The 27,698-nt window shown below is 40.2% G+C and overlaps 1 protein-coding gene across 4 annotated transcripts; it reads right to left on the reverse strand.

The window, feature by feature from the left end:
* Positions 1-6: 6 nt before the first annotated feature.
* INTS8 (integrator complex subunit 8) lies at positions 7-27,200 on the reverse strand. Of its 4 annotated transcripts, none has more exons than XM_054815419.1 (27): positions 26,943-27,199; positions 25,216-25,390; positions 20,889-21,029; positions 20,406-20,477; positions 19,215-19,266; positions 18,036-18,218; positions 17,448-17,555; positions 16,584-16,739; positions 15,994-16,094; positions 14,415-14,556; positions 13,159-13,229; positions 12,845-13,020; positions 11,940-12,073; positions 11,218-11,328; positions 10,328-10,529; positions 9,653-9,774; positions 8,470-8,654; positions 6,952-6,985; positions 6,192-6,248; positions 6,047-6,108; positions 4,859-4,977; positions 3,080-3,183; positions 1,520-1,570; positions 747-820; positions 599-663; positions 451-494; positions 7-213 (listed from the first exon to the last, which is right to left on the reverse strand). In XM_054815419.1, exons 1-27 carry the CDS (start codon positions 27,070-27,072, stop codon positions 97-99), a joined length of 2,988 nt encoding a protein of 995 aa, XP_054671394.1. In that variant the 5' UTR covers positions 27,073-27,199; the 3' UTR covers positions 7-96. The 4 variants fall into 4 exon arrangements, 3 of the variants coding, with proteins under 3 accessions (XP_054671394.1, XP_054671396.1, XP_054671395.1); XM_054815421.1 differs by lacking the exon at positions 26,943-27,199 and adding an exon at positions 26,036-26,476; XM_054815420.1 differs by lacking the exons at positions 7-213; positions 451-494; positions 599-663; positions 747-820 and adding an exon at positions 827-1,014 and having other exon boundaries at positions 26,943-27,200.
* Between the last annotated feature and the right edge of the window lie 498 nt (positions 27,201-27,698).

The raw sequence follows: 27,698 nt of genomic DNA on the forward strand, positions 1-27,698 counted from the left end.
TGTAAATGTTGTATAAAAATTTAAATGAATTTAAAAAATAAAGTCTTGAAAGATTTTTTCACTTTACACATTTTATAATACTCTTCCAGCATTAGCCTAGAAGTAAAGTTTTGCCATTGCTTGAAGAAACTTCTTTTTTCTCCTCTGTGCGGCAAGCTGCAAGACTTCCTCAGGATTACTGGCATTCAGCTCTGTCTGCCCAATGGCTTTTATCTGAAAACCAAAGAGGAGACAGCACTATCAGCAGTCACTCTAGTAAAACTGTCTTGTTACAAGGCATTTTCTGTAATGCTGTGCCACACCACAACCATCTGAGTACAACTTTCCATCAGTATCCATCCTCTATTAAGAATTACACAACAAAATTAAAACTGGAAGTGGCAATTCTTTTCAAAGATGGCATCAGGGAGGAAAAATCCCACCCCCCCCAAGCACCCTGTGTTAACTTACCGCTATCTGCCGCTTGTCCGTCTCGCCTCTTTTGTGGTGGAGATCTGAGGGCGAGTTAAGAAAAGACACTTGGGTAGGAAATGGACTTTTTCTGGCCATGAACATCCAGTATGAGGTCTCTGCAGTGGGATTTCTAGTGAAAGGATACATGTCAAATATTCCAAGATGGTGACATCCCAGATGTATTCATAGTAAGAATCCATGGCATCATGACTGAAAGAAAGAATACAGGTTAGACCACCTAACACATTCATACATTGTGGGTACATATTGATAAGCTTGGTTGGAACATTTACCTGTTTTGTTCCTGCAATGCCTTAAACGCAGTTTTATAGTCTACTTCTCTGAGGAACTGGCATAAAATAGCTACCTGTAAGGAAAGGCTCACAGGTGATTTTCACAGCCTGCCTTCCCCAAATACTGAAATCTTCCACAAAATGCCTCTGTAATCCCACCCTGTTTCTAGACCTCACCAAGTGCTTGTTTCCACAGCAAGCAAGTTCTGAGCACCCGAATTTCGAGAGCATACACAGCTCATTCTGAAATACCAACAAAGAGTAGTAGCTAAAAGGAAGAAAAAGGGTTTTAACTCAAGTATGCAGGGACTGACCTGGCTTCCAGGTTTCTAGATGCATTTAATAGCTCTTACAATCAGAGTCTACTATAATCCTTGCTACTTCCTGGGGAACAAAAAATCCCACTGACCAGCAGTGGCCACCTGTGGGTATCATGAAGAACAAGGCTGGGTTCCCAATGCCACTCCACAGATACCGTACCCTCTCTCAACTCTACCAAAAAAACCCCAAACCATAACAAATCTATATCCTAAGAGAAAAAATGGGACAACCCTCCTCTAACTGTTTCTACTTTTTACAACATTTCCAAGTATGTGTTTGTTTACTCCTTAATTTGGATCCTTTTAATGTCCTAGAAGCAACAATCTATTTTATTGCAGATTGCATTTAAAAGGAAAGTTGGGTTCAGTTTTACTTTTTAGAAACTTCTCCCCTTTTAACATCAAAGTATTTATAAACTAATGTTTTACTTAATGCTATGTTTCACCTCTTACCTGTGTGTGACAGTTGAGTAAAGAACAACACTTGATCATTCTTTTTATCACCTACAGAATGGTTAAAAAACAAAACACAAGTTTTGAAGTGCTAGTATTAGAACATGAACAGCAGCTTATGTTTTTTAAATACAAGGCAGCAGCTAAATAACTATTCTGACCCCGCCAATAATTCCTGGTTCTAGCACATCCACTGAACAACTGAGCTTCTGTCAGTTTGGAGACTTCAGAGGAGCATGATGTGCACTACAGGACACAGCGTTGTGTTCCTGCTAAGAGCCAAGCTGTGGGCTGATAAAAGCTTCACCGTTACCTCCTGCTGCCCACAGAAAAGGCCTGTCCTGGGTGGGAACAGCACAGCGAGCGGGCTCACGGACAAAAGCTCTCCCACCACAGCCAACACAGCAGCGCTGCTGTGTGACATGGCGGTGGTCCCAGCCCGCACTCCTGCTTTGCAGCAGCCTGGTACAGGCACAGCTTAGATTGGGCTGTGAACTTTCAGGATCCCAGACAGCATGCGAAGCTCTCACTTGCCATATGAACGGGAACATGAAAGGAGCAGCAATGGGGCAGGGTAGGTAAATAACTTCCTCCCCTGGGTCCAGACAGTCATAAGCAGCCATTCCCTACTGCCTACCGAAATGCAGCCTTGTGGCTAACACAGTGGTTTCCTAATGAACAAGGCACACGCCTGGATAAAGGCTAAAGAGGCTGCAAGATTTCACCAGAACACCCTGTGGCTGGGATTGAAGATTGCCCCCCAAAACACAGAGTTATTAAGGGGTTTTCACCCACAGCCCACTTGCAAGTGACAAGCCGTTTGTTACACCAACTTGCAAAGCACACAGGTATATGCTACTTACAGTGCCATGCCTCTGGCATGCTCTGACAGTGGAGAGTTGCGTGTGTGTGTGTGCGCGCATGTGTGTGAAAAGGAGCCAACGTTGTCTGGATCTCACTACTAATGTCATCCATACTCCTACCCCTCAATGTGTTAGCTAGAGCAGAGAATGTTTCAGAAGCGTTTAGACAACACATTTCTGCTCATCTGCACCATGGGTGTAAGCAAGCAGGCTCCATCCATGCAATACCAGCACCAGAAGCACAGCAGGAGCCGGACGTTTCCAGTGGCGGAGGCCCAGGTCAGCACTCCAGCACCGCCAGTGAGGCAGAGCAAGTGCTGCTGCACTGCCTCACTTTGCAGGGATGAGCTGGGGGATCACCACACCAGACGGTGATGCATGCGCTCTTCCCGTTTTCATTTGCTCACTACCGCACTGGAGCCCAGTACCAGCACTTTCCCAGCTGGCAGCTCTGCACACTCAGTCTCTACAAACGAATAGAAAAGCTGTCTGTGCTTCAGCAAAGGAGAAGCTTCAGATGTTGCCTTTGAGCAACAAGCAAAGAAAAATGGGATCTATGAGGATTCATAACCCTAAATGCATTAAGATAGAAAATTGTACAGGCTACAGGAATGTGTGCGTGTTTAGCAGTTTTATGTCTACAGAGAATGTGGATGCTGGCTGAATCCAAAGAGAGGTTTTGTACATTTTACCTCACCTGGTCTGTGTACACATCTGGTGGAACCATCTTATTAAAGAAGTCTGAGCATACAGCTCCTGCCTGTAGATAGTAGTGAAGGGCAGCTGAGTACTGATTCGTTGCTGCAGTGGAAAAAAACAAAATAAGGTCTTAAAAGTAAACACAGCAGTTTTCTAAGACTCACATCAATTGTTTATAGAATTACTCAGATACATTTATCTCATAGCTGAATTCTACTGGGAAAGTGACTTGCATATCATTGTTTAAAAAGCACACACACACAGGAGGTGGTAAAACAGTGATAGAAAACTACACAATCAGGAAAACATGGAACACAGGCAAAGTTCTGCCTTTTGAGAATTACTTTTTACTTTTCAGGTATTTGATCTTAAATCCATCAGCCTTAGAGTGGAAAAAGAAGTTTGCCTTTACTGAGCTTAGCATGTGGGCAGTAGTGAAGGAGTCTGGTCAGTGTGAGTTAGAGAGGGCCAGCTGATGCCACCACACACCTCTCGTGGCTCAGCACGAGTTTCACTCCCAGTAAGTTCTTAGTGAACTGACGTGAAGACGAGAGCCGTCAGGGGCTCTATGGTGAGAGCCGTCTGCTTGTCAGGTCTGTGTTTCAGAAGCTGTGAGGACACATGCCAGGAATGCTTCAGCTGTTGCTCTTTCAGGTACCAGCTTCTGAGGCTCCCTACATAAACACCCTCCCTTCCGGGGTGCTGCTCCACTTTGTACGAGCTGTAAATACTGTCAGTTTATAACCTTCAGTCACTCTCCCATGTGTAAGGTGACAGCGCTAAACACTGGATTAAGAACCCTCCCCTCACCCCAAGGGTGACAAAGCATCTTCTAGACAATTTGTCTCCTTTGGAAGCAGCAGGCTAGGATTTCTGCACTACATCTCACTGCACACCACAGACCTCCTTCCAGTCCAAAAAAAGAGATTTGGAAACATACACCCATGCCTCCTGCAATAGGCCAAAGCACCAGCAAGTAGATGGCAGAGGCACAGCACATACCCTGTTCTATTGCCAGAAAAGAACAACCTGGCTTAAATGCTAAATTTCACTAGAGTGGTCTCAACAGATAATTTAAGTGGCAGAAATGCCCAGCTACCTTTGAGGATGGCTATGGCCACATCCTTCCCTGGCACATATACCAGGTAGTACCATACTTGTCTGGGTGCAAGTCATGGTGCCCAGAATGAGAAACGCTTTATGTCCCAATTCTGCTGGCTGCTCTCAGCTGAGGAGCAAGGGGGAGTACTGGGAAAGTGGCAAGTGAGGACAGAACGAGAGGAAAGAGCTTCCCATAATAACCATCACCAGATCAGGAGCTCATGCTGCCTCATTTACAAGTCCTAGATACTCCCCTATATAAAATACAGATCATCTCTACTCTGCTCATCTTCTGCTCCAGTGGAGCTGAGCTCCACATTTAAAGAGCAACCACTAGTCACACAACTTTCCATTCCCTTAATAAAAGACTCGAATATTAGGGATTTGCATAGTTATACCACGTAAGGACCAACTGCACCCACTAAAAAAGCGAAGCTAACAGTGACTCAAAGTTTCCCCTACCCTACAAGCAAGTCCACACAACCCATTGAAAGCTCTGTCTCTTTGTGGGCTTAGACTAAGTCACCTACACTATCACTTCTAAAGCTTTTAAACTGATATATCACCTAAGCTTCTTTCCATAAGAGGAAATACAAGGAGGGTTATTGTCAGGCAAATCTCAGAGAAGCAAGGTACCCCTACACACATGCTAACAACAGACATTGGTTTCACTTACCAAAATAAATATCTGCCTGAATAATTAACCAGAAGTGGTTGTTTGCGTTAATAGTCAATGCATAGCTGACCAGCTCTTTTACTGTAACAGCCACAGCTTCAAAGTCCACTGACTGAAGACTACAGGAAAAAAAAGGAAGAAAAATAATTTCTAAATGATTGTTTTGGTTTTTTTTAAACAGCAGTCTGTTTAATCACATCTAGTTTAAGTCCAAAGCACCTTGCATTAAATGTCAGGCAAAAATAACTCCAGGAAATAACTTAGTGTTGACTAAGACTACTGTTGAATTGTTTCAATACAGTAAATCTGACTGACAGAACAACTATACCCTTCACAGACTTGGACAAAAAGCCAGGACTTTATCTGTGGCTGACACCATAAAAGGGTTCCGTGCAAGAATATATGGTCTCAGTTTCAAGAAGTTTGAAGACAACACCTGAAACCACTACAAATTTATCACAGCATCTGCATAGAAGTCCACAGACAGCATCTCTGGAAACTTGTGGAACTAGCTTGGAAAGGAAGGCTGGTAATGGTCTGGCCTTTCCCAGCTCATGTGGAATCTCCATTTTTAAAAACATGTTTTTTCTCACCCTACTGCCAAATTCCAGTAAAATTAAAACTGCTTGATCTTATAATATACACCGAAGTCTACATCAGTAACAATGAGACTATTCAATCAGACCAATTAAAGACAGGTTAACCACACTAAACATTGCACACTCTCTCACGAGAGTCATCTCTTGATCCATATATGGAATCTAAACCAGTGAGGTTCTAGCCCCACAAAGCCTCTAAACCTCATTGGAAAAATACAGTTCAATCTAGTCAGAACAAATCCATACATACCATATGTCATTTAATATTTAGGCAATTATCTAAACACACCTCAAAAAATCTTAGTTATTTCATATCAAAATATTATACGGTTCACAGTTACATATAGCTCAGTAAAATACACAGCTAAAAACCTCTCAGCTTCTTGTACCTGCACCTCCATCAGGACCATCAAATCAGGAGCAAAAACCTCTGTGCAATCAGAGCAATCTGCCCACAAACAGAACGGGGGTTGGTGATGCCCTTACGTGGCAGAAACCACCCTAACACATGACAACTAATACACAGTAACTGGAACCAAACCAATTGCTTAAAGACGTATTTTATAAATTATTTTTTTAATGATCTTACTTGGGGATGGATGAGGGCCAGATGGAAATGTGCTCTGCTGCAATATCATTCACAATATCCTCCTAAGAGTAGAAAGATGGTAAGAGAAATTACAAAGAGAAACATTTAAAGAAAACCGAGTAAGTTGTTTATGATATATACTAACCCGAACATTGTGAAGCTTGACAAAAAGGGACAATATTGTGGTTAAAACCAATGGTTCCTGTAAGGAGAAAAAAAAAAAGAGAAAAAGAGTATTCCCATGAACTAACAAAACTCCACTTTTTACCCTAAGTTTTAAAGCTATGTAAGAAGTTCTGACATCATTATAACTTCCTATTGAAAGAGGGCAATATTTTGTTGAGAATCCTGCAACACAGGAATACTGCAAGAAAGATTCTGTAGGAAGTCTTTAATTACTTCAGATTTTCCTGAATAACTCCTTGGATATAAACTTTACTCAGGTTTTACACATCTTTCTGTGGGTACTGCCTAGCCTTAAACTTAAGCTAGGTATATGACAACTTTCTATGCATTTACAAACCCACAAGCTATAATAAAACAATTTCCCTTCCTCTTACTTCTGCTTAGTTACAATGCAAGTAGCAGCTTCCTTCTCCCTTCAAAAGGAATGCTTTGCTTTGTGATAGCTGCAATAAAATTAACTTCACAATAGCTGCAATAAAATATACTCCTAATGTTAACAGATCTCTGCTGTCAGGATTCAGGATCTGTTTTTTTGGTTTTTTTACAAGCTATTCCCAATTGCTATATGGCAGGTATAGCAAGCTGAGAAGTTCTTCAGCCATATAAAACACCTGTACAGCTATCAGATGTTCTAAATTTAACAGGAAAAAATCCAGAAAAATATGATACCAAAAGAAAGTCCTGGTTGCAAACACATTCTCAAGACGACTACAACTTACCCGAAGCTTTTTGATGAAGGACAGCAATTCACTCCTAAATTAGGGACACAGATACCCATGTAAGTAATTGTCCACAGCAAAGGATATATGCAAACTTAATACACTGGAAACAAGAATCAGTAAAGCAAATTCTTCACCCACCAAAATGCTCTGTCACCTCTAAGTTTACAAATGCAGGGTATGTAAGTGAAAACACTCAAGCAGGTCATTGACTTTTAATGCAGTTTTACTTTTACATTTAAAACAGCTTAAATAAGATGTATCTGTTATTCCATCAAGCTATCAAAGGCATGAAAAATTGACTTGGTACTAAGTCAATCATTGACTCTAAAAGGGAAAGCAATTGAACCGTACTGTAATTCTCTAAGCCAGGATTGCAACAATAACCTACAGGCTTACAGAAGAAGGTACGCAGTGATCATTTATAATGCACATTGATTTCCTTGTCATGTCACATCAGAAATTGTCACTATAAGACAATCCAGACAAGCATAGCCTGTTTGGAAAAGATTTTATTGCTTCTTTTCCATAATTACATCAGGGTCACTGCCCTTTACTGTTTGAATCAGAGGGACTGGAAAAGGTTCAGTATCCTAGAGTACATCTGTACTGCTTCCTTTTCGTTGCCAGAGTATACAACTGAAACCCACAGCAAGCACATACCCTCTCTTCCGCCCATCCCACAGCAGCATGAACAAAAGCAGCTGGCCTTTAGGCACACATTAACCAGATTCGCTCAAGAAAGGCCAAGAAATAAGTCAATAGTTTGACAAGGGCACCTTTTCCCATTTTTCAACATGGAAAGCTGTTTGATATAATCATACATTCCAGAATTTACCGTAATAGGCAACTTCTAATCAAGCTTGGACTTAAGAACAAGCTGAAAAGATTTACTGTGTGGAAAAATCAGAAAGTCCTGAATCAACCAACCAGAGTTAGGCTAAGGCTGGCAGAGGTTAGGTAACCGATAGTGAAATTACTCCAGTCAGCAATATTGTCTTCCTTTCGCTCTTCCCAGGGGCTCAGCTGAACGAGAATTACATTTCAAGACTGAATAACATCTAGCTTTAGATTCAGACACCTAAAGCTAAGTGTAGACACCTATGCTGTGAGCTAAGCGTTTAATACAGTTAAAGTAGTTCACTGATACAGTCAAAGGATTCTGCAGAGCAATTCTATTCAATGTAAAGCAGACATTTCCAGTTGGTCAGCTAAAGTGCTCTCTAGATGCCATTACCTTTCCTGGAAGATCTACACTGATTATAATGGGAGCACAGGCACACGTGCTTTGGTGTCTGTATGTTGACCCAAATCCTACACACTCCTTTTCTCTCTCTGAAAAGGAAAGTCAACACATCACCACTAATACCCAACACTGCCAGCGAGCACTGTTCACTCAGTAGAGATCTTTAGCTGCTGCTGCCACTCCGATAGTGGAATCCAGACAATTCTTGAAGGGAACATGGTGTCAAATATACAATTCAAGCAATCTTTAAACATAATTTAGGAAAAACACACCTGTACATAATGCCTAGCGTAGACTCCCTGTGCTTTATCAAACTCACTCTGCCATCGTTCCCCCGTTTGTGCTGGTTGGATACGCTGCAGATTTGTACAACGACTTCCCAAAGGTCTTTAGCTGTCCGTCTACTTTCTTTGGGACCTGGAAGTTCTTTGCATGTAGCAGCCAGCAACTGTCCCAGCTATGCAACGCAAGAGAAAAAAATACAGTAACTACAGCTTCTCTGAATATTGACTACAGCAAAGGAAATATCGGTATTTAAAATGGCTACACAATTTTAAGCTACAAACTACAAAGCAATGTGACTAAACTGTGCAGCAGAGAACACTGATGTGGACCCTGGAAGACAAGAATTAAACAACAGAGGATTTTTCCCTTTATTAGGTTCCTTAGGGTATATTTCATTCCTACAGGCTCCAGAAAACAAGCTTTACACTCTACTTAATATTGCATAAAACCTAAAACCCATATGGTTTTTACAAAGACTGGTTCCCCAGAACTCCCTTAACTTTCATACAATAATTAATCTGAACTGAAACTGGCGCCCTCTGCTATACAGAAAAAGTTGAACCTCAAAATGGAAGCACCACAGGTCAAAAACTACCCTGTCCTGTAATGTGATCTGCATTCAGCTTCAATATCTGACTCTGAAGTAGAAACATTGCTGTAGAGCTATTTTGAAAGTAAAGCTTCAAAAAAGGCGGCGCTTGAATGTCTCCAGAAATTCAACATGGTGTTGGGTTCAAAAACAGAATCGTTACAGCACATTTAGGAACCAAGTGTCTTAGGAACAGAACAACAGCCACGCACGAAGCCTGAGATCCGTACACTTCTCATACCTCCTACATGAATCTAGGCTGAGTTCCAGGTGAGAGGATAGTCTTTTATGGAAGTGCTATAGGACTTCCATCAGCTTATGGAATCAACCTCCGTTGGCAGTCGACAAGGATGAAGATGCAGTTTGGTTTACTTGTTCTTGCAGCACAGCCTCCATGTCTTTTGCCAACCATCAAACACACTTGTTGCTCAGCCCTGCTGTCTTCTGCACCAGACAGTTCATTATAGCCACAAAACCCAACTCTTGAGACAGAAGCGTACTTGCTTTTAAAGGTATAAAAGACTTCAACAGGAAAAAGTTAATTGCAGTCTGACAAGGCTTTGAGACTGAGCACTCATTACCTTCACATAGGGATTAGTTTGAACCAGAGGCAATGGAACTTGCATGGTCAAATACTCATTCTCACGCCAGTTTAACAGGAAGGCAACACATTCTTCAGCTATAACTTGTCGAAGAGGAATATCTGGAAGAAAAGGGGTTCTTTTCTCAAAAAAAAAAATAGTAGTTAAGCAAACACAGTGTTATATGAAAACAAGCTAAACCCTTGCCCTGTAACTAGCCGTTTCTGTTCCATATCTTCTATCACAGAAAAACAGGACGCTTAGTCCTACAAGGGACTTCACCTCTGAAAACTAGGAGCAACACCAGCTTCCTCTAACCACAACAGCACTATGTTACTCCCTCAGTGTGAAACCACGCAGACTGCCTTAACAACTAGCAAAACTTTTCAGGTAAAAATGCAGACACGTTTATCCTGTCCAAGTCCTTTAAGTGGCACTAAACAGAAACTGCCAGTGTTTAGCAATGTAGAGGCATCAGGATGTTGCTGTTCTCACTTCCAGCTTCTAAAAGCTAACCAAACCTCTAAAGACTCACTAAAACCAGTGTCAAACTTCACTATTGTTTTTCCAATTATACACCTAAAGAGTAGATTTACAATACAGAGTTGGGCTTTGTGCTTTCTTTCAGGCTTTGTGCTTTTTACTGTGTCCCAGGGAAGCCAGTAATGTACTTACCAGGTACTCTCATTTCCAAATACCCTCGGACTCTGCTTATGAGATCAGAAGGAGGACGTTCTCCAGAAACACCAGCTCCAGCTTCATGAGTGTAAATGTCCAAAAGTAGCATTTCATTCAGCATGACTTGACGGAGTTTTGGAGAAAACTCTGTCACAAGCTCCAAGCAAGCAGCAAAAAGCTGTTTTGCATGAACAAAATCCTGCAATAAAGAGGATATGCGTTAAAGGTTCCTAATGGATTTGTAAGGGAAAAGACTAAGAGTTAAAGTGCTGTTCAGCTCTATCCTGGCTGAACCAGCCTCAGGATCCATTATCATTAGCATTGCTCAAGCATCTCACAATTACTATTTACATTTTTGAGTTCTTCAGACTTGCTATTAAGCTTAACAGTTCCAACAATTCCAGATTTTTCAAACAAAACAAGAAGTTTGAGCAAAAACATACCAGAAGTAACTACTGGCATATTAGATACAGTTTGGTTTTATCTTGTAGTTTAGCAAACTACACTATTGTCAATTACATAGCAAATAAAATAACATTCCAATAAATTCTGTATGTAAAATGGCCAAAAGAACAGCAATTCATATCAGCAAGTCAAATCACCACTGGGTTTAGATGCAATGTGATTTACTATATCATAACTTCATTCATAGCAAGTTTTGATTATCTCCAGGCCCAACTCACTGGAAAGCCATTATCCCTGCTCTACTGATGGCACATTGTGAGACAAATATTTAACCATTATATGAGACACGGAGCTTGTTACTATGACTCCCTCACCTACCAGTTTTTCAATTCTTTTTCTCATAAAGAGCCTTCTGTATTTTCAATTAGTTGAAATTCAACTGCCCAAACTAACTCACCAGTAACTTCAGATGGCTCGCTCACCTTAATTGCACAGCAGTGTAATCCCTTTGCCATAAGGATGTAGACCAAATCCCTAGTCAGATTGTCTTTGATTCCTAAAATAACATTGCCGTAAACATTTGGTACTTCCCACTGGGAGAGAAATACATAGGACATTTGCACAGAAATAGGTTTTAGAATTCACATCACTGGTTATAACATTTAAAAAAACCCCAACAAATAATGAAAATGATTGACGTCTAAGTGCTCTTTCATTTTTACATCTCATCAGAAGTAACGTATTGCTTATATAGAAGTACAATAGGCTAGCTACCCTACTTTGTTCAGAGTCTCAATATGCAATAACTGGGAGGGGAAAAAACAAAAAAGACAAGAAATCCGTACTTAAAAAAAGTTCTTCCTCTCTCCTGCTTTTAATGAGAAGAATTTAAACTAAAATAATATTGCCAATTAGTCAGAACACTGAAAGTAAAAGCTACAGAAATTTGTTTTCTCACAAGGAAAGCTTGTGATAGTAATTCCTTAAAGCAAAGGTTATACGTTTTGTTGTAATACTTTTCATAGAGGCTGTGAGTTCAGGCATGTATCATCATTCTTATTAAACCACCATTATGTAGAGAAAGAAACAAACAAAAAAAATTAACCACATTGAGGATCTATGACAAAATGTTTACTGTTCATTGCAGTATGATACCTAACCAACCTTGAATTACACTCTCTCATGACCACGTGAAATAAAATACCTTATTCGAAATTGTCCAGAATTGACGTTCTGAAGTCATACCATGCAACTCAATTAAGATCTGGCGAATCCTCCAAGGATCTACTGACAATATGAGCTGATGTTCAAGCTGGCCAATATTGACACTTGCTGAAGCTAGAAGAGAAGCAATCAGGTCTCCAGCACATTCCTTCTTACTGTAGATGCTTACATTTCTTTAGTATATAACATTTTAAACATAACACAGTAAGAATGGCAGATACATTGATGCTTTTGTAGGCCACTTACATCCCTTCATGCCCTCCCATGAACACCTTGTGCTAGCTTCCCAGCTCCCTGACTTAAAGGGCTGCTTGCAGTGTCCCCTTTTCTCACACCAGCAGCTCTGAGTATTCCCTTACCCTCGCTACAGGTTCAAGATCTGCACAAAAAGAATATACATTTTCACAACTGGCTTAAGTCAATGCAAGACTCGGTATTAGAGCTGAAAAGGTAAGTTCTTTCCAGCTCCAGTCACCATGTGGCACCTCTTATGCTAGCTTTGACTTGTGCAGCTGCACAGCCAGCCAACTATATCTGGGAAGTGAATTGGCCAAAAAGATCTGTGTTTCACTTTGGTAGGTTTAAAACTTCATCCAGATGGTACCCTGATCCAGTTCATTGCACAGCCAGATTTAAACCAACGGCCACACCTCTCTTTCATTTGGTCAACTAGGACACATTCATTTGAGCATATCTATTATATGAGATACAAGCAAATAACAGTCATTTTCTTGAAGAAGGGCATTCACCAACTAAAAACGGGAAGTATTCTCTCTGCAAACATTCTCTCTAAACTTTTTCTAAGAACAGACCTGCACATAATAACCTCAAGGATGGAAACAGGTAACTGCCTGCGTAAGTTAATGGAAATGCTGTGAAAATTACCTGGAATATCATAAAAAGAAGTTACAGGTTTTGTGCACAGGTTGATTCGAGGAGATCTCTTCCGCATTTGATCAATGAGCAGCTTCCGTTCATCATCTTTCAGCAGTTTTATGAACAGCTCATGAGATGAAATCATGAAGACAAGCTGAAGATCTTCCAAACCCAAACACAAGTTTCTAAACAAATAAAAAAATTAATACATGAACAGGAAGAAGCTGCTTATTTTTCCAGTTATAAGTTCTCAAAACATTTATTGTGCTATATTACATTGCTTATAAAGTGTAAATTCATGTTATCTTAATACAGGTACATACTTGAGAAATGCTGCCATTTTTCTCTTCAGTGCTTCAGAAGCATTTTCCAAGTTTATTGATCTTGAACAAACCTGGGAAAGAAAGCAGTAAATAATTAAGCAGCCCCCCTAGAACTCTGAAGATGTTGAAGTTACAGTGTTACTGCCCAGTTTTGTGACTCGCAATTAGTACCAGACAGTAAGCCCCTCTCTCAAGGGAGGCAACAAAATTAGCTGATAAACATTGTAGCCATCACAGATGGATCAGAGTTTCCTTGAACCTGTACACAAGACAGGCTGTTTCAGACAACTGTAATCTTCCCTCAGACACGAGTCACATTCCATTTTCCTATACATCTGACATTCAGGGGGGCTGATGCTGAGTGCCACAGTATCAGCCAGCCTCACAAGATCATTAAGTACATAACAAAGTTATTTCACATGACTTTAAAAATGAACCAGCATTTGTAAGTGCAAAACCGTAAGATTCAGTAGGACTAACAGTTTAAAAAAACAAAAAGCAGTAGTTGAAAGGTAACTAGTTGCATTTAATTGCCAGCTTGCAAGAAATGATTTGAGAAACATTTAAGTCCTAATATGAGCAGCTGATGGAACAGCTTTTGCTTGCTCTTCATGAAGTAGAGTACTGTCAGTCAATTTTTGCCACGTGCTTGAAGAGACAAGCAAAAGACAAGGCTGAAATTAAGCAAAGATGCTACAAAAATAACAGCAAAGCAACAAAAGGAGTTAAGTTTAGTTTGAGCTGAGCAGTAACAGTTTTCTAAAAAGCTTCATTGAGGGCAACAGTTTAAGTCTCACACATACAGTAACTCAGGATCATTTCACAACATGCTAACTTTTACAACAATGCTGGTAAGGGAAAGCGGTCCTCCTCAACAGATACTTCTTTTTCTGATATATCTGTCTTGGAAAATTTGTTTCTTTGTTCCTTGAAAACAAATATTCAACAATATTTGTATATAATTTAATGATGTCAGGAATCGCAACAATTTCAAATTCATGCTGATGCAACAGGTCAACATTGGTCCCTTCCCAACAGATAGAAACAGAGCTATGAACATAGATGCAAGATTGATTACATAGGGTGTAACTGTACTAACTGCAAAGAAGTTGAATAAAGTTAAAGAAATTACTTCAGAAAGTATTTTTCTCTGCTTCAAAAATTTGAGCATGACTTGCAACAATAATTTGGTTATACGGGGAAAGAGATAGCTCACTAAATACCATTTCCCCTTCTCATTTCAGATAATTTCTTACCTCAAGGAGGAAGTCTATTTTCTCTTTGCTGGGTTTCAGGAAGAGCTGACAAAACTGAATATCAATTGTTCGACCCTGCAATACATCGCAGACTGTGTTGCATACACAGACTTTGAAACAAACTTCATCCAAAGCATCATTCCTGCATGAACACAAAACCAAAGATCACAGAACTTCTCTGACAAACACAGAGTTGATATCACAGCAAAGCTCCAGTTGCCAAGGTTGGAGCACATGCCTGTGTCCAAGACTGCACTCTGAAAAAAACTTTACTCAGGATCTAGTTAAGTTTACTCAGGACCTCACTTTTTTAAAAAAAAGAAAATTCCCTCCCTGCCCACAGCTCTGTTCCACACACAGACTTCATTCAGCCTGAGCACCACTGGAACTCCAATTAGAGCAGTGTGACTGACACAAAGGTGCATCACCTCTTGGCAAGCATGCCCTGAGCATGACTGAGAGCCCAAAAGACTTCAGGAGTATCTACACATCTCAGATTACACAATCCTTGGACAAAAATCAAAACAAATAACCAGAACCTATGGCTTCCTTCTCCTAACCTTTCTCTGTGCGCCTTAAAGTCATGCTACTCCATCCTCCTCTGTCTAGTACTCACCACTGAAGGTGCTCCGTATCAGCCATATCAGAGATGAAAATGCCTCTACACAGTGCTACGCTACAGCCTCCAAGATCCTCTTCTAAGAGATGGTTATTTGACTCCTCTCTGGCTGAAGTGAAAGCTGAATTCAGTAACTACTAAGCTCTTACCCAAGAGGCTGTCACTATCCATACTACCTTTTCCTCATACATGCGTTTGTAAAACTGAGCCCCTCTCATTTCAACTGAAATACCTGTAGGCATCTTCCCTTCGGAGAAGAATTACTATCATCATGTTCATATGGAGATGCTTTCCATACAGCCCTGATTCAAGTGCCTAAGCTCCACAGAAGGTTGAATTTTGGATGCGGCCACATGCTCAGCATTTCTCAGTTGAGAGTCATCCACAAGCTGCCCTTATAATGTGCCTAATTCTCTCTGCTTATTATACACATTTTTTCTCATTATAAACGTACCATACTAATCCTTCAGCCCGGGGCTAGTTCAGCAGTGCACAAGGCTCCTCCTCACAGATCACTACGCTGTCAGTGTTTCTAACACAGTACAAATCTCCTACAATATTACCGCTTAGTATGGTTAGCCTGACCAGCTTTGACTTCAAGTTTTAGAAGACCTCTAAAGAGGCATTAACTTAGTTATAAATTTTATATATATAAATACACACATGTATATGATCAATTATGACTCTTACATAAATTAAAAAAGAACAAAACAAAAAACAATAAAGTGGTGTTAATATTCATTAACTTTTCCCCCATCTATGGCCAGTGAGATAACATCCCAATGTAACTCCTTAGTTGGAACATGCAGGTTAGACTATTGCTAACAGAAATAAAGGCTGAAGTTTCTTAGATGACAGTAATCCACTGTTAGAAGATTTTGTATACTTTCCATGAAAAACATAAAACTCATGAAAATTACTTTTCATCATCATTGAACAGATCATTATTTGACGTCTCACCCCTGTTGAGCTTTTTGGAAGAGTTCTCTCAGCACCGATTGCCTGAACTGAACAGGTAAACTGAGGGTTAGATTATCTTCAAGGAATATCTTCACTACGTCCTGTAACACAAACACAGTTGGAATAGTCAATAGATAATGCAAAAGATACAGATAAAATAATTTTTTTCTGGTAAAAAAGATCAAGCTAATAGAAGCAGCTTGCACCTGTATGTAACACTAGAACTCATTAAACAACCAGAAAGGGACCAAACAACAAAACCGTTCTCTAGCATCAGAGAATCAATTGAAAAAAACCAAACTTGCACATCTCAGCAGCAACATTCCCTGAAACCCAAAGAATTAGATTCTACCTGAAAATTTCACACATCAGCTACCAGGAATTATTTACATTGTATGGAATCCAAGGTATTTTAATCTAATACGTATCAGAATATGTTATATTCCTATATACGTGTGTTCTAAACCAGTATGTTAATGGCTAACCAGAACACTTAAATTTATTTAAATCCCAATCAGTTCAGGTGGAATCATCCACATGGAATGATAAAGAAACCCTCAAATATATGTGCATTTATTTAAGCACCCTACCTGATAGTTGCCAGATTTCATACAGCTGTGGATTTGACTATAAGGAGTTGCCTGTTGAGATGCATCATCAGAAGATGAGGTAAGAACTCCACAAGCTTGACAGTACCCAGCTAACCGTTCCTCATCGATGGTAAAATGAGGCGATGATGAACCGTTCTGAAAAGAGTTAATCAAATCTCAGTGGCCAAAATATTATGAAACATAAGCTTAATTCAGAAACACAAACAGAAACTCAGTTTCCCCAAGTAACAGCAAAAGAACAAAAGAATGTGTGTGTACACACTTCTTTTTTCATAGCACACTTTTATATGTGCTCTTTACAGCTTAGATCAGGTTTTGTTTATTTAAATAAAAATTTGACTTTTGCAGTTTTGGGAATATAAATATGAAGCAAAACAAAAAAGGAAGCATACCTTACCTGTAAATTAAAACATTGTATTTTTTTAAAAGGTCAGGCCATAGATCTCCAAGGGAAAGTTAAATAAAAAAAAAGAATAGTAAGTGCTCTATGGTTACCTTCCTCAAAAACACATCGTCACGATCAAAATACCACAACGGACACAGAATGTACTGTTCAGTCAATATTAGCACCGGAGATACTATTCTTGCATTTCCTTCACCAATACGATTTGTGTAAGACAATATTCATCACAAAATGTAGAACAAAGCAGTGATATATTGCAGCCGATTAATATCATTTCAAACAAGGCACAAAGTGTAAACACAAAAACTGCTGTCAAAATCCCATGAAGTTTCTTTAAAGACCATGTGTTCCATTAACAGTTATTAAATTGCTAAAGAAGGAAGCAATAATTTAGACAAGTTTTCTGAGAAGAGTTGAACACACATGCTAATGAAACTCACCTTCGCAATCAACTCCTTTGTTTTGAAAAACTTTTCTTTAGCATTTTCATGAACAGCTGCATTTGTAGATCCTTGTTGAAAATAGATTGCACCCAAGTCATAGCAAACCTGCAAACAGCACATTTAAAGACAAGATTAAGTATTTCAGCTCAAACTTTACGCATACTTTAAACTATTCCTATTTTTATCTAATGTACTGACATACACTGCATACCTTTCCCCACATACTTTAATTGTTTCCTCTTTAACTGTGATCTCAGTATGAGTAATTCTGCACAGGCAGTACAAAATTACAGAAGGATTTCCACATCATCGTTAAGAACAATGCAATAAGCTGTCCTTGCCGTATAATGGTTTATTCCAGAGGTGGGGGGAAAGTGAGGGGTTAGGGGTAAGGGGAAGCAGCAGTATTTACAGTGTTGAAAAAAGTTCTAATAATGTAAAAATGAAGTAAATATCTCATTGCATTAAAAAAAGAACACAGGAAATACTAATAGAAAAATACTGCAATTTATCTCAAAAATATTACTTAACCCTTTGTCTGAAGAAAAATATAAATTGAAAGCTTTAGTATAGAATGTAAGCTACCTGACACTGTATCTCCTCTGCACTGATTTTCAGTCCAGCTGTGGAACTCTCTGTTTCTCCATTCACCATACCAGGCTCCATGGCTAATAAATCCAGAGTTCTTATAGTGTGGACATAAAGATCTTTGTTTAATTTAAGTGCTCCTTCTAGGACCAGGATGGAATCAGCGGCCTGCTCTTTCAGCTGTAATAGTTCAAATGCATTGAAAAAATTAACCTTTTGGGTTTGAGTTTAGCTTTGGGTTTAAATTAACACTAGAAATGTAACGGTACAGTAAAAGGATAGTAAAAAACCCACATCCTTTACACCTGTCTTATTGCTATGTAGAATCTGCTCCTGTATTTCTTGTACAATAAAGAAATTTGTGACTTCTACTTCAGTTTCAGGTACTCAGAGAAACAGGATCAAACCCTAACTTCCAATTGAAACAAAACATTTCTCTGTTTCACCTACACCTTCTTATCCATTTTTGGAGCATTAAGTTATGCAACAGTCAAATTGTAAATTTTAAGTTATTTCATAGCTGAAACAAAACCAGCTTCTATGTGAACATCAAGATTTTTTCAAAAATTTTGATGAATTGGTAGAACAGTTAAACATCGTTCATGCTCATCTATTCGAAACAATATGAAAAAGTAAAAAAAATTGTAGAAAATCTGTAATACAAATTCTTTAACTGATTCCAAGTAGTACAAGAGTAGGAAAATGAGCTAGGCTACTTATGGAAGTAGAGGGTTTATTCTTCCTCTTTCCTGCTGCTCTCAAAGGGAAATTCTTTAGGCATAACTAGCATTCTGTTGAAAGCTATGTACAGAAAACACTCAGCCACTAAATACTTAAAAAAACCCAAAACATTTTAAGTGTTGAATTTTGCAGCTCAAGCATGGTATGGTCTTAATTACTAATTACATACTGGTTGTGTAGAGACTTGCTCAATTCATATGGCTCCATGGATGGGCTGATGAAAGAACACTTCAATCACAAAACAAATTCCATACTACGTGCAGTGACAACACTGTCCAAAATGCACACAGCAGAACTGTAGCAAATACTATAAAGTGGCAAATATGGGTTCATATTTTGAACCCAACAAAACTGTAATGCAATTGTTTATTTCCTGTCCATTCATATTTACATGTCAATTCAAGCAAAAATAAGACGGGGGGAAAAAAGCCTCACCACTTTCAAAATATTTTCAGTTAGTTCCTTTTCTTGCTGCATCTGGTTCATCCTGGAAAATACAGAGAAGAGGTCAAGATGTCAATTATAAAGCAAACTTGCATGTTACTTTACTTCATATTCTAGACCACAACAAGTCATTCATAGTAAGTTTTGCTTAATTACATTTTAAACATCATTATGCAGGATCACTGACTGTTCTTATCTACCAGTATCTGAAAAACAGAATTATATTATGAAAAGATAGTTTTGGATGAGAATGTGGCTCAATAAAATAGAACTTATGAAGTTTTCATTGCTTTTTTCTTTAAAAAAATCAGATTGTTAATACTAGCTAAACTATCATGAAGAAATCAGCTTCACAGCCTTAAGTTTCTTTAAGCTTCACTATTTAAATCTTCCTGAGCATGTGTCAGGGCAGAAGTGTGTTAACGTCTTTATGTAAAAATTAAAAGTATTTTTAATTTTTTTATTCAAGATCAGACTCTGAAACATATAGGACAATACAAGATCTATAGTAAAAGGAGGAAGAGGAGTATTATTTTTAATCAACATATTTAACAGACTCTCTCAAACAAGTATGGCCAAATACTAGAGTATAAAATTAACATAAACCACATGAAAAGTACCACTAAGATACTCCCAGCTTTATCAGAGAAATTTATAACATAAAAGTCAATTCCAAAGACAGGTTGTAACTAAAGCCACATAATTTTTGGAATGCAAAATGAATACTGACTTTAAATTACAATTTATTGCCTAATGAAGCAAACAAAAATACTTCATTATTACTTCATACGTAACGTGGCAAATTGCTGTAATAAACCAACTGTTATTAAGTAAGCTACCGTAAGTTAAAACAGGATGCAAGAAACATACCCTGCTTAAACTAGAAAATAAACATTCTGCCTAGGCAAATTGCCATCTCCCTTTCTCCCATGATTTTTCATGCCTCTACAAAGTCACAGAGATTATAACATATTAGAAGAGTGGAACGACAGAAAAAAATGTCTGTATCAAGCATGTCTGACAGGATAATAAGAATATACTTGAAATAAATACAAGTTCTCTATGCGACAATTAGCCATTTTAAGCAACTGTATGTTATTAACATTATTTAATACACTTAGAAATTAATTTTCTGATTACAAAATACACATGAAGTTCAAATGAATTATGCCTGTAACTTACACATTTAACTGAGGTGGACCAGGTTTCGCTTGCTTTACAGGAAAACTACTTTGAACGATGGTCCTTATGGCCCTACATAGGGGAAAAATAAGCAAAGAATGGTATTAGCCTCAGAAATGTAATAAGCAGATTACACGTCTCTTAAAAATACGTTTATTGTTTCAGATACATTATCCCATTAGAATACATCTTCTCAAAAGCACATCTAGTATTGAAGAAATGCTCTTATGTCCATAAAAAGCTAAAAGACAAAGATTTTTATCTTTATAAGGTGACAGTTCAAACCACTACCTTGACTATTTTTTTAGGGAACAAAACCAGCTGTAGAATAGCTTTTCAGACTCAGCCCCTCACTATAACCTACCTACAGATCACAAAATTAGTATTAATTCGAGATTCTTTTTCCTTCTATGTTCAAGTATATAGACAGAAGAAAATATTGCTTTGTTCTATCATGATTTTAAGATTATTGCCTTAGTTTACCATCTGTTGTAGAGTAGTATTGCCATTGCAGTGGTTGGGGGTAAACTGGACAGGTCTACATCCACATGTTTAGTTCCTGGGGGAACTTTGCTGATACACAGGAGTTCATTCAGTAGCATGTTCAATACAGGAACAGACAAACTATTAAAAAAAAAGAGAATCAGATACTTCATATAGTAATTCTACTTCTGGAATGTTTCAATAATATACACTACTACTAAGTACTCTATTATTACTTAACATCCCATGGAAGTAAGGGTAGTATGTTTATTTAGCATAATGAAATGCTCTGTATCAGATGGCATTCTAGATCAGGTATATAAAGCAGCTGCCAGTATTAGCAGAATAAACTAAGCCAAAGTTGAAGGTTGCCCTGACAGCCAAACTACTACAATGCACTGCTGCATTAGTCCACACAGACACATCCCCAGAATAACCCAGTCACCTATAACAGCAGGCTCCAACTAATAACAAACTCTTTTCAAAGTATTCCCAGATCATACTTCCAGAAAGTAAACAGCCACCTTTCCATTGCAAATGGAGTTTCACTCACGCAAAGGGAGTATTTCTCTGTGCTATTATGGCTTATCTCCCTTTCTGCAGCATCCATTAGCAAACAGTGAAAGTTAAGATTAGGAACTGGAATAGAACACTGTAAGCTGTATTACATAAAACATACATTGGCTGGGACAGAACCTGCCTTGATAAAATAAGGCGGCATGCAGGCTAGACTGCATCACTCCAAGCTTTTCAGGTAAAATTTAACACAACTGAAACACTACTGCTATTTAGACATTTTTTGAAATTAGAAGTGATCAGCTACTGCCAAAGTACCTTTGATCTTGTGAAAAATTTGCATTCTTTGCAACTAGCACTGAAAACAACCAGTGAAACTACACTTGCAGCTACTAGAGGCAGAATTCCTGTTTAACGAATTTCAGGTTTTGTGTAATATCAGACTCCAGGTCTGTCATCAAACTATCATTTTAAACTAACAAATACTGTTTTTACTACGTGAGGACCAGGAATCTTGTTTACATTGGCAAGAGTAGAACATCATTCAACTGTTTATAACAGCAGGAGTTTTAGAAAAAAAGCTGGGCTCAAGTTGTTATTTTATTCCTTTTCACCTACCATGACTGAACCTCTGGGTATAATCAGTTAAAAAACAAACATGTTTCTTAATTAAGAATAATCTTAGGCTTCAGGAGCTAACAGAACAAGAACTCCAACTACTATCTAGAGATGCTAAATTAGTAGTTGAAATGACTTCAGATTGGTTCTCAACAAAAACATCACAGATGGACAAAACAATCAAAACCCAGAATCAGACCAATAATGTCATACAGTAGGGCTGATTTTTGAATCAGGATTATACCTGCATTTTAAGAAGGTACTAATTGTCAAAATACAACATGAATAAATGTCAGTATAAATTTCCTCTGCAAGACGGGAAACAGCCTTAAAGAAAAAAAAAAGCCCTCTTGTACACATTCACATACATCTGCTTTCACGACTAAAGTACATACAAAAACCTCTATTGTATACCAGATACTTTTGTCCATACAGTATTTGCACAACTAACCACAATAAAGGTTTCGGTTCATTCTCTGCAGTTGTGCAGTATCTTGCAAAGGTACTTCGGCAAGTCATAATCCCACCTCACAACATTTCACTAAGGCAGACAAATATGACATAGCTTAACAGATGACAAAAATATTATTGTGGGGGGAGGGAGAGCAAGATAACTTCATAGGTAAAAACCAAGAACATCTCATTCCAAACTCCTTTTATGGCTCATTATAAAAAAAAAATTATTATAGTACAAGTGAGAAATACAACATTATAAAAAACCTGAAAGTATAATACAAGTGAGAAATACAAACAAAAGCATATAGGAAGAAACAAGCCATACTAGTAATTTGAAGGAATATTGTTTTTTCCAAATATGTCTGAAATTTAAAAATCTCTTTATAACATCATAAAGAATATATGATTTTCAGATCAACTCAAAAGAAATAAGAAAATATAGCATGATTTTTTTTTTTTTCATTTTAACACTCGGAGTCAATGGAGCTTTTATTTAATGAAGAACTTTCTGTCCTGGTTCTGGCAAGGATAGAGTTAATTTCACAAGGAGCCAGGACAGGTGACCCAAGCTGGGGGGGGGGGGGCAATTCCATACCATGTGACATCATGCTCACCATAAAAGGGGGGGCTAGTCAGGCATAAATTGTTCTCTGTTATCACCCATTATTAATATCTGTTATCAGCACTGTTGTTGATTGTTTCCCTCTCCCTTGCTGTCCTAGTAAACTGCCCTTATCCCATTATCCCAACCCTCGAGGCTGTGCCCTTGTTTTTCCATTCTCCTCCCCATCCCACTGGGGGAGGGGAGAGCAAGCAGCCACGTGGTGCTCAGCTGCCGGCTGGGCCTAAACCACACTTTCTTCTTCCAAGGTGTCTGCAAGCCAAATGTTTTAATATCTTTATCAGTGATCTGGACAAGGGGATTGAGTGCACCCTCAGTAAGTTTGCAGACAACACCAAACTGGGCAGGAGTGTTGATCTGCTGGAGGACAGGAAAGCTCTACAGAGGGGTCTGGACAGGCTGGATCGATGGGTCAAGGCCAACTGTATGAAGTTCAACAAGGCTCAGTGCTGGGTCCTGTACTTGGGTCACAACAACCCCATGCAACGCTACAGGCTTGGGGAAGAGTGACTGGAAAGCTGCCTGGCAGAAAAGAACCTGGGGGTGCTGGTTGATAGGTGGCCAAATGTGAGCCAGCAGTGTGCCCAGGTGGCCAAGAAGGCCAACAGCATCCTGGCTTGTATCAGAAATGGTGTGGCCAGCAGGACTAGGGAAGTGATTGTCCCCCTGGACGTGGCACTGGTGAGGCCACACCTTGAGTGCTGTGTTCACTTTTGGGCCCCTCACTACAAGAAGGACATTGACATGCTGGAGTGTGTCCAGAGAAGGGCAACAAAGCTGGTGAAGGGTCTAGAGAGCACAAGTCTTATGAGGAGCAGCTGAGGGAACTGGGGTTGTTTAGCCTGGAGAAGAGGAGGCTGAGGGGAGACCTGATCGCTCTCTACAACTACCTGAAAGGAGGCTGTAATGAGGTGGGTGTTGGTCTCTTCTCCCAAGTAACAAGCAATAGAATCATAGAATGGTTTGGGTTGGAAGGGACCTTAAAGACCATCTAGTTCCAACCCCCCTACTGCGGGCAGGGACACCCTCCACTAGACCATGTAGCCCAAAGCCTCATCCAACCTGGCCTTGAGCACTTCCAGGGATGGGGCCTCCACAACCTCTCTGGGCAACCTGTGCCAGTGCCTCACCACTCTAACAGTAAAGAATTTCTTTCTAACACCTAATCTAAATCTACCCCATTTTAGCTTAAACCCATTACCCCTTGTCCTGTCACTACACTCCCTGATAAACAGTCCCTCACCATCTTTCCTGTAGGCCCCTTCAGGTACTGGAAGGCTGCAATTAGATCTCCCCAGAGCCTTCTCTTCTCCAGGCTGAACAATCCCAACTCTTTCAGCCTGTCCTCATAGGAGAGGTGCTCCATCCCTCCAACCAGCTTCGTGGCCCTCCTCTGGACTCGCTCCAACAGCTCCATGGTGGTGGACTTGGCAGTGCTAGGTTAACAGTTGGACTATATGATCTTAAAGATCCTTTCCAACCTAAACAATTCTATGAAAGTTACAGCTGGGGCAAGCATTGTCCCACTGATTTTACACTGCTAAAGTGCAGTTCCCTGATGTGCTTAGCACTGCCAGAGTAAACAAGTTCCCAACTGTTATACCTCATCAGATCATTCAGTAGCTGAAATTATTCAGGCTAAGAAAATTCAAAGGAAAAAATGCAAAAGTAGAGTTTGTCTGTTTCAATCATAGTCAGTTCAGTGATCTAGGCCACAGATAAACGGAGTGCTTTACATCAACAAAACTGGAGCAAGACCTCCAACTTCAACCTTAACTTAAGGGAAGCTTAAGCTAGTTTTGTCACTAAAATTCAAATTTTGTAACCTAAAATTCATCTTTATGCAGTTTAAATGTGCACACCTTATTGCCTAAGACCCACTATTCTTCCTCTCTAAATTATGAATGGTATTGATTTGCTGAGAGGCATTGCCTTTATCAAAACCCTTTTCTAACTCACAGATGAAACTGAACTTGATTTCAGTTGTCACACTCAAGACTCAATGTAAGAAAGATGCTGTCAGAAGAGGGAGCAAAACAGATTTCCATCTGTTAAAATAAAGATCTCAAGCCACTTCAGTTTAGTAATTTCAACATGAAGACGTACAGACTATACCTTTTCTCTAATACATCCAAATCCCACTTCAGATGAGCAGCAACTTTAAGAGCAAGAAGTTTTAAAATGCGGTTTCTTTTGTTATCAGGTGGTGGCTGGACTTGGTTCTGTTCATTCACTGACGGTTTTGAAGCTTGTTCCAAGAACTGGACAATCAGCTGTACAGGTGGCGGATCTGCAAAAGACACAGTCACTCTTCAAATTCTTCATAAGTCCAGAAATTAATTTTTTGTTGTAGCTATGAAGAGGATCTTATTGTCATTTATACAGCTGACATTGTCACCTCACAGATTCTAATTCCAAAGGGTATCTTCCTTATGCTGACTCAAATCAGACTAATAACATATCTTTGTTTAACCTTCAAGTTTACTTGACCATGGTAATCACACTCTCATACATTTATTTTTACTACTTCGTAATAATTATGTTTCAGTACTTGCATCTACAGAAAAATAAATGCTGCCTATTGAAATCACAACTCAGCTGTTGTAAAAATATATATCTACTTGTAATTCTCTTCTGTATTTTAAAATATATTTACAAGCAACTGCTGGTACTTCCGAATACATTTAGAAGATAGTTTTAGACTGGTTTAAAGAAAAAAAAACCCAACAAAAAACCCCAACCAAATCTCTCCCTTACAATAAGACAGTCTCTCCATTATCTTTGAGCTGCTTAGAAAAACTGAAGCCAAATCATAACTATTACACACTCACTGAACTTTGTGAAACATAAGACTAGTATTAATCATTATTTTAATTGCAAAATAGCAGTATAAGATCTAAGCACAGAGATATAGCCTGACTATGCTTAAATTTACTTTTTGTAGAAGCAACACTGTCCCAGGTTCTCGTTTCTTCCACCTGCTTGTAGAATTCAGGTACTGAAAAAAACAATTCTCACTTCTGATCATCAAAAGATCAGCTACTTTTAAATATTGTCACTTTCTTATAAGCCATCAGACTAGGTTTCTATTCATTCCAGGTCTAAGAAGACAAAGCAATTTCAGAACTGAACCTTTAGCAGGACTCTAGTACTGGGCACTAGCAAGACTTCAATGAGAGAAAACTAGCTGCAAATTGTAATGATTTTTACAAACAGCACTTTGCACTGTAAAAACAAAGAACTTGTAACATTTCCGCAAACAAAATTCACATATGCGAAATGAGAAGTCATCTACCACACAGGAAAAACGGAAAAATGAAGAAATTAAATAAGAAATTTCATGTAACAATAGGAAAACACATTGTTGGTTGCGTTAACTAACGCTGCACAGCCGTGGCTGCACGACCCCTGGGCCCGACGTCCCTGCCTCACCCCCTGCAGCCCCCCCCCCTAGACCCGCAGTACCACAGCGCATAACCCCCGGCAGCGGACTCCTCCTCACAAGCCCTCCGGCGGCCCCTCCGTGCCCAGAGCTGCCCTTCGGGCGGGGGCTTGTTTGCCACCGCGTAACCAGCGCCGAGGTAGCAAAGCCCCGCGGCGCCTCCCCAAGGGGGAAGCCAGCGGGCGGGAGGCGGCGCCGGTGGGCGGCCGGCAGCGCCAGCAGCAGGCCCCGGGAAGGCGGAGGCAGCGGCCGAGCTGCAGGCCGCAGCGGTGAGGAAAGGAGCCCGTAGGGAAACGAGACAGCGGTTCGTTCCCAGGGCCAGCGAGGAGCCGGGGAGCAACGCCAGGCCGCGTCCAAAGCCGAGAGCAGGTGGCCGCCAGCAGGGCCGCGCCACACGCACCGGGAGAGGGCTTCTGCAGGTGCTGCTCCAGCAGCGCCTCCTCCAGCAGGAACTCGAACCAGGACGTCTGCGGCGGCGTGCAAGGCCGGCTGGACGTAGCGGCTTCCCGGTCTGCCGCTTCCGCACTCATCGCTGCCACTTGCCCCGAAGGCAGCCCCGCAAACACCGACGACCGCGCAAATCACTTCCTCCCCCCGAGGAGGCGGTAGCGGGAACAAGATGGCCGCCAGCCACCACCCCCGCGCGTGTAGGGGGCGGATCCGCGTGTAGCCCCGCCCCTCAGCGCGGAGCCCTGGTCGATAGGGCTGCGCCGGGGCAGGCCTGTGGTTGAGGCTCCCCCCACCGCGGCGAGGAGGGAAGATGGCGGCTGCGGGGAGAGCAGGCAGAGAGGATCGGGCTCAGTCCCGTCACTTCCGCCTTAGGCTTTACCTGCCGAGACCTGACGCTGCCCGCGCCCCTGGGAGGGAACCCGGTGGAAGAACAGCCCAGCCTCCACCCGAAATCGGTGGGAGCCTGGGCTGATATCAGCTCCACTGTGGCGCTGGCTCCCCTCGTCACCTCCAGCACCTGCAGAAGCTTTTAACCGTATCAGTTATTCTGATATTGCGTCAAATAGTGCCCGGGGTGGCCCTTTCTCAGTCCCAGTCCATGTAACTGTGTAGCTAGACAGTGACCTGCCAGCCATAAAAATTCTGCATTTTGCTGTAAGTGACCCAAGGAGACAGAAGAACTTTCCTCTTTCTCATCTTCCCTGAG

The sequence above is a fragment of the Grus americana genome, chromosome 2 (assembly GCF_028858705.1).
Source record: "Grus americana isolate bGruAme1 chromosome 2, bGruAme1.mat, whole genome shotgun sequence".
Classification (NCBI taxonomy): domain Eukaryota; kingdom Metazoa; phylum Chordata; class Aves; order Gruiformes; family Gruidae; genus Grus; species Grus americana.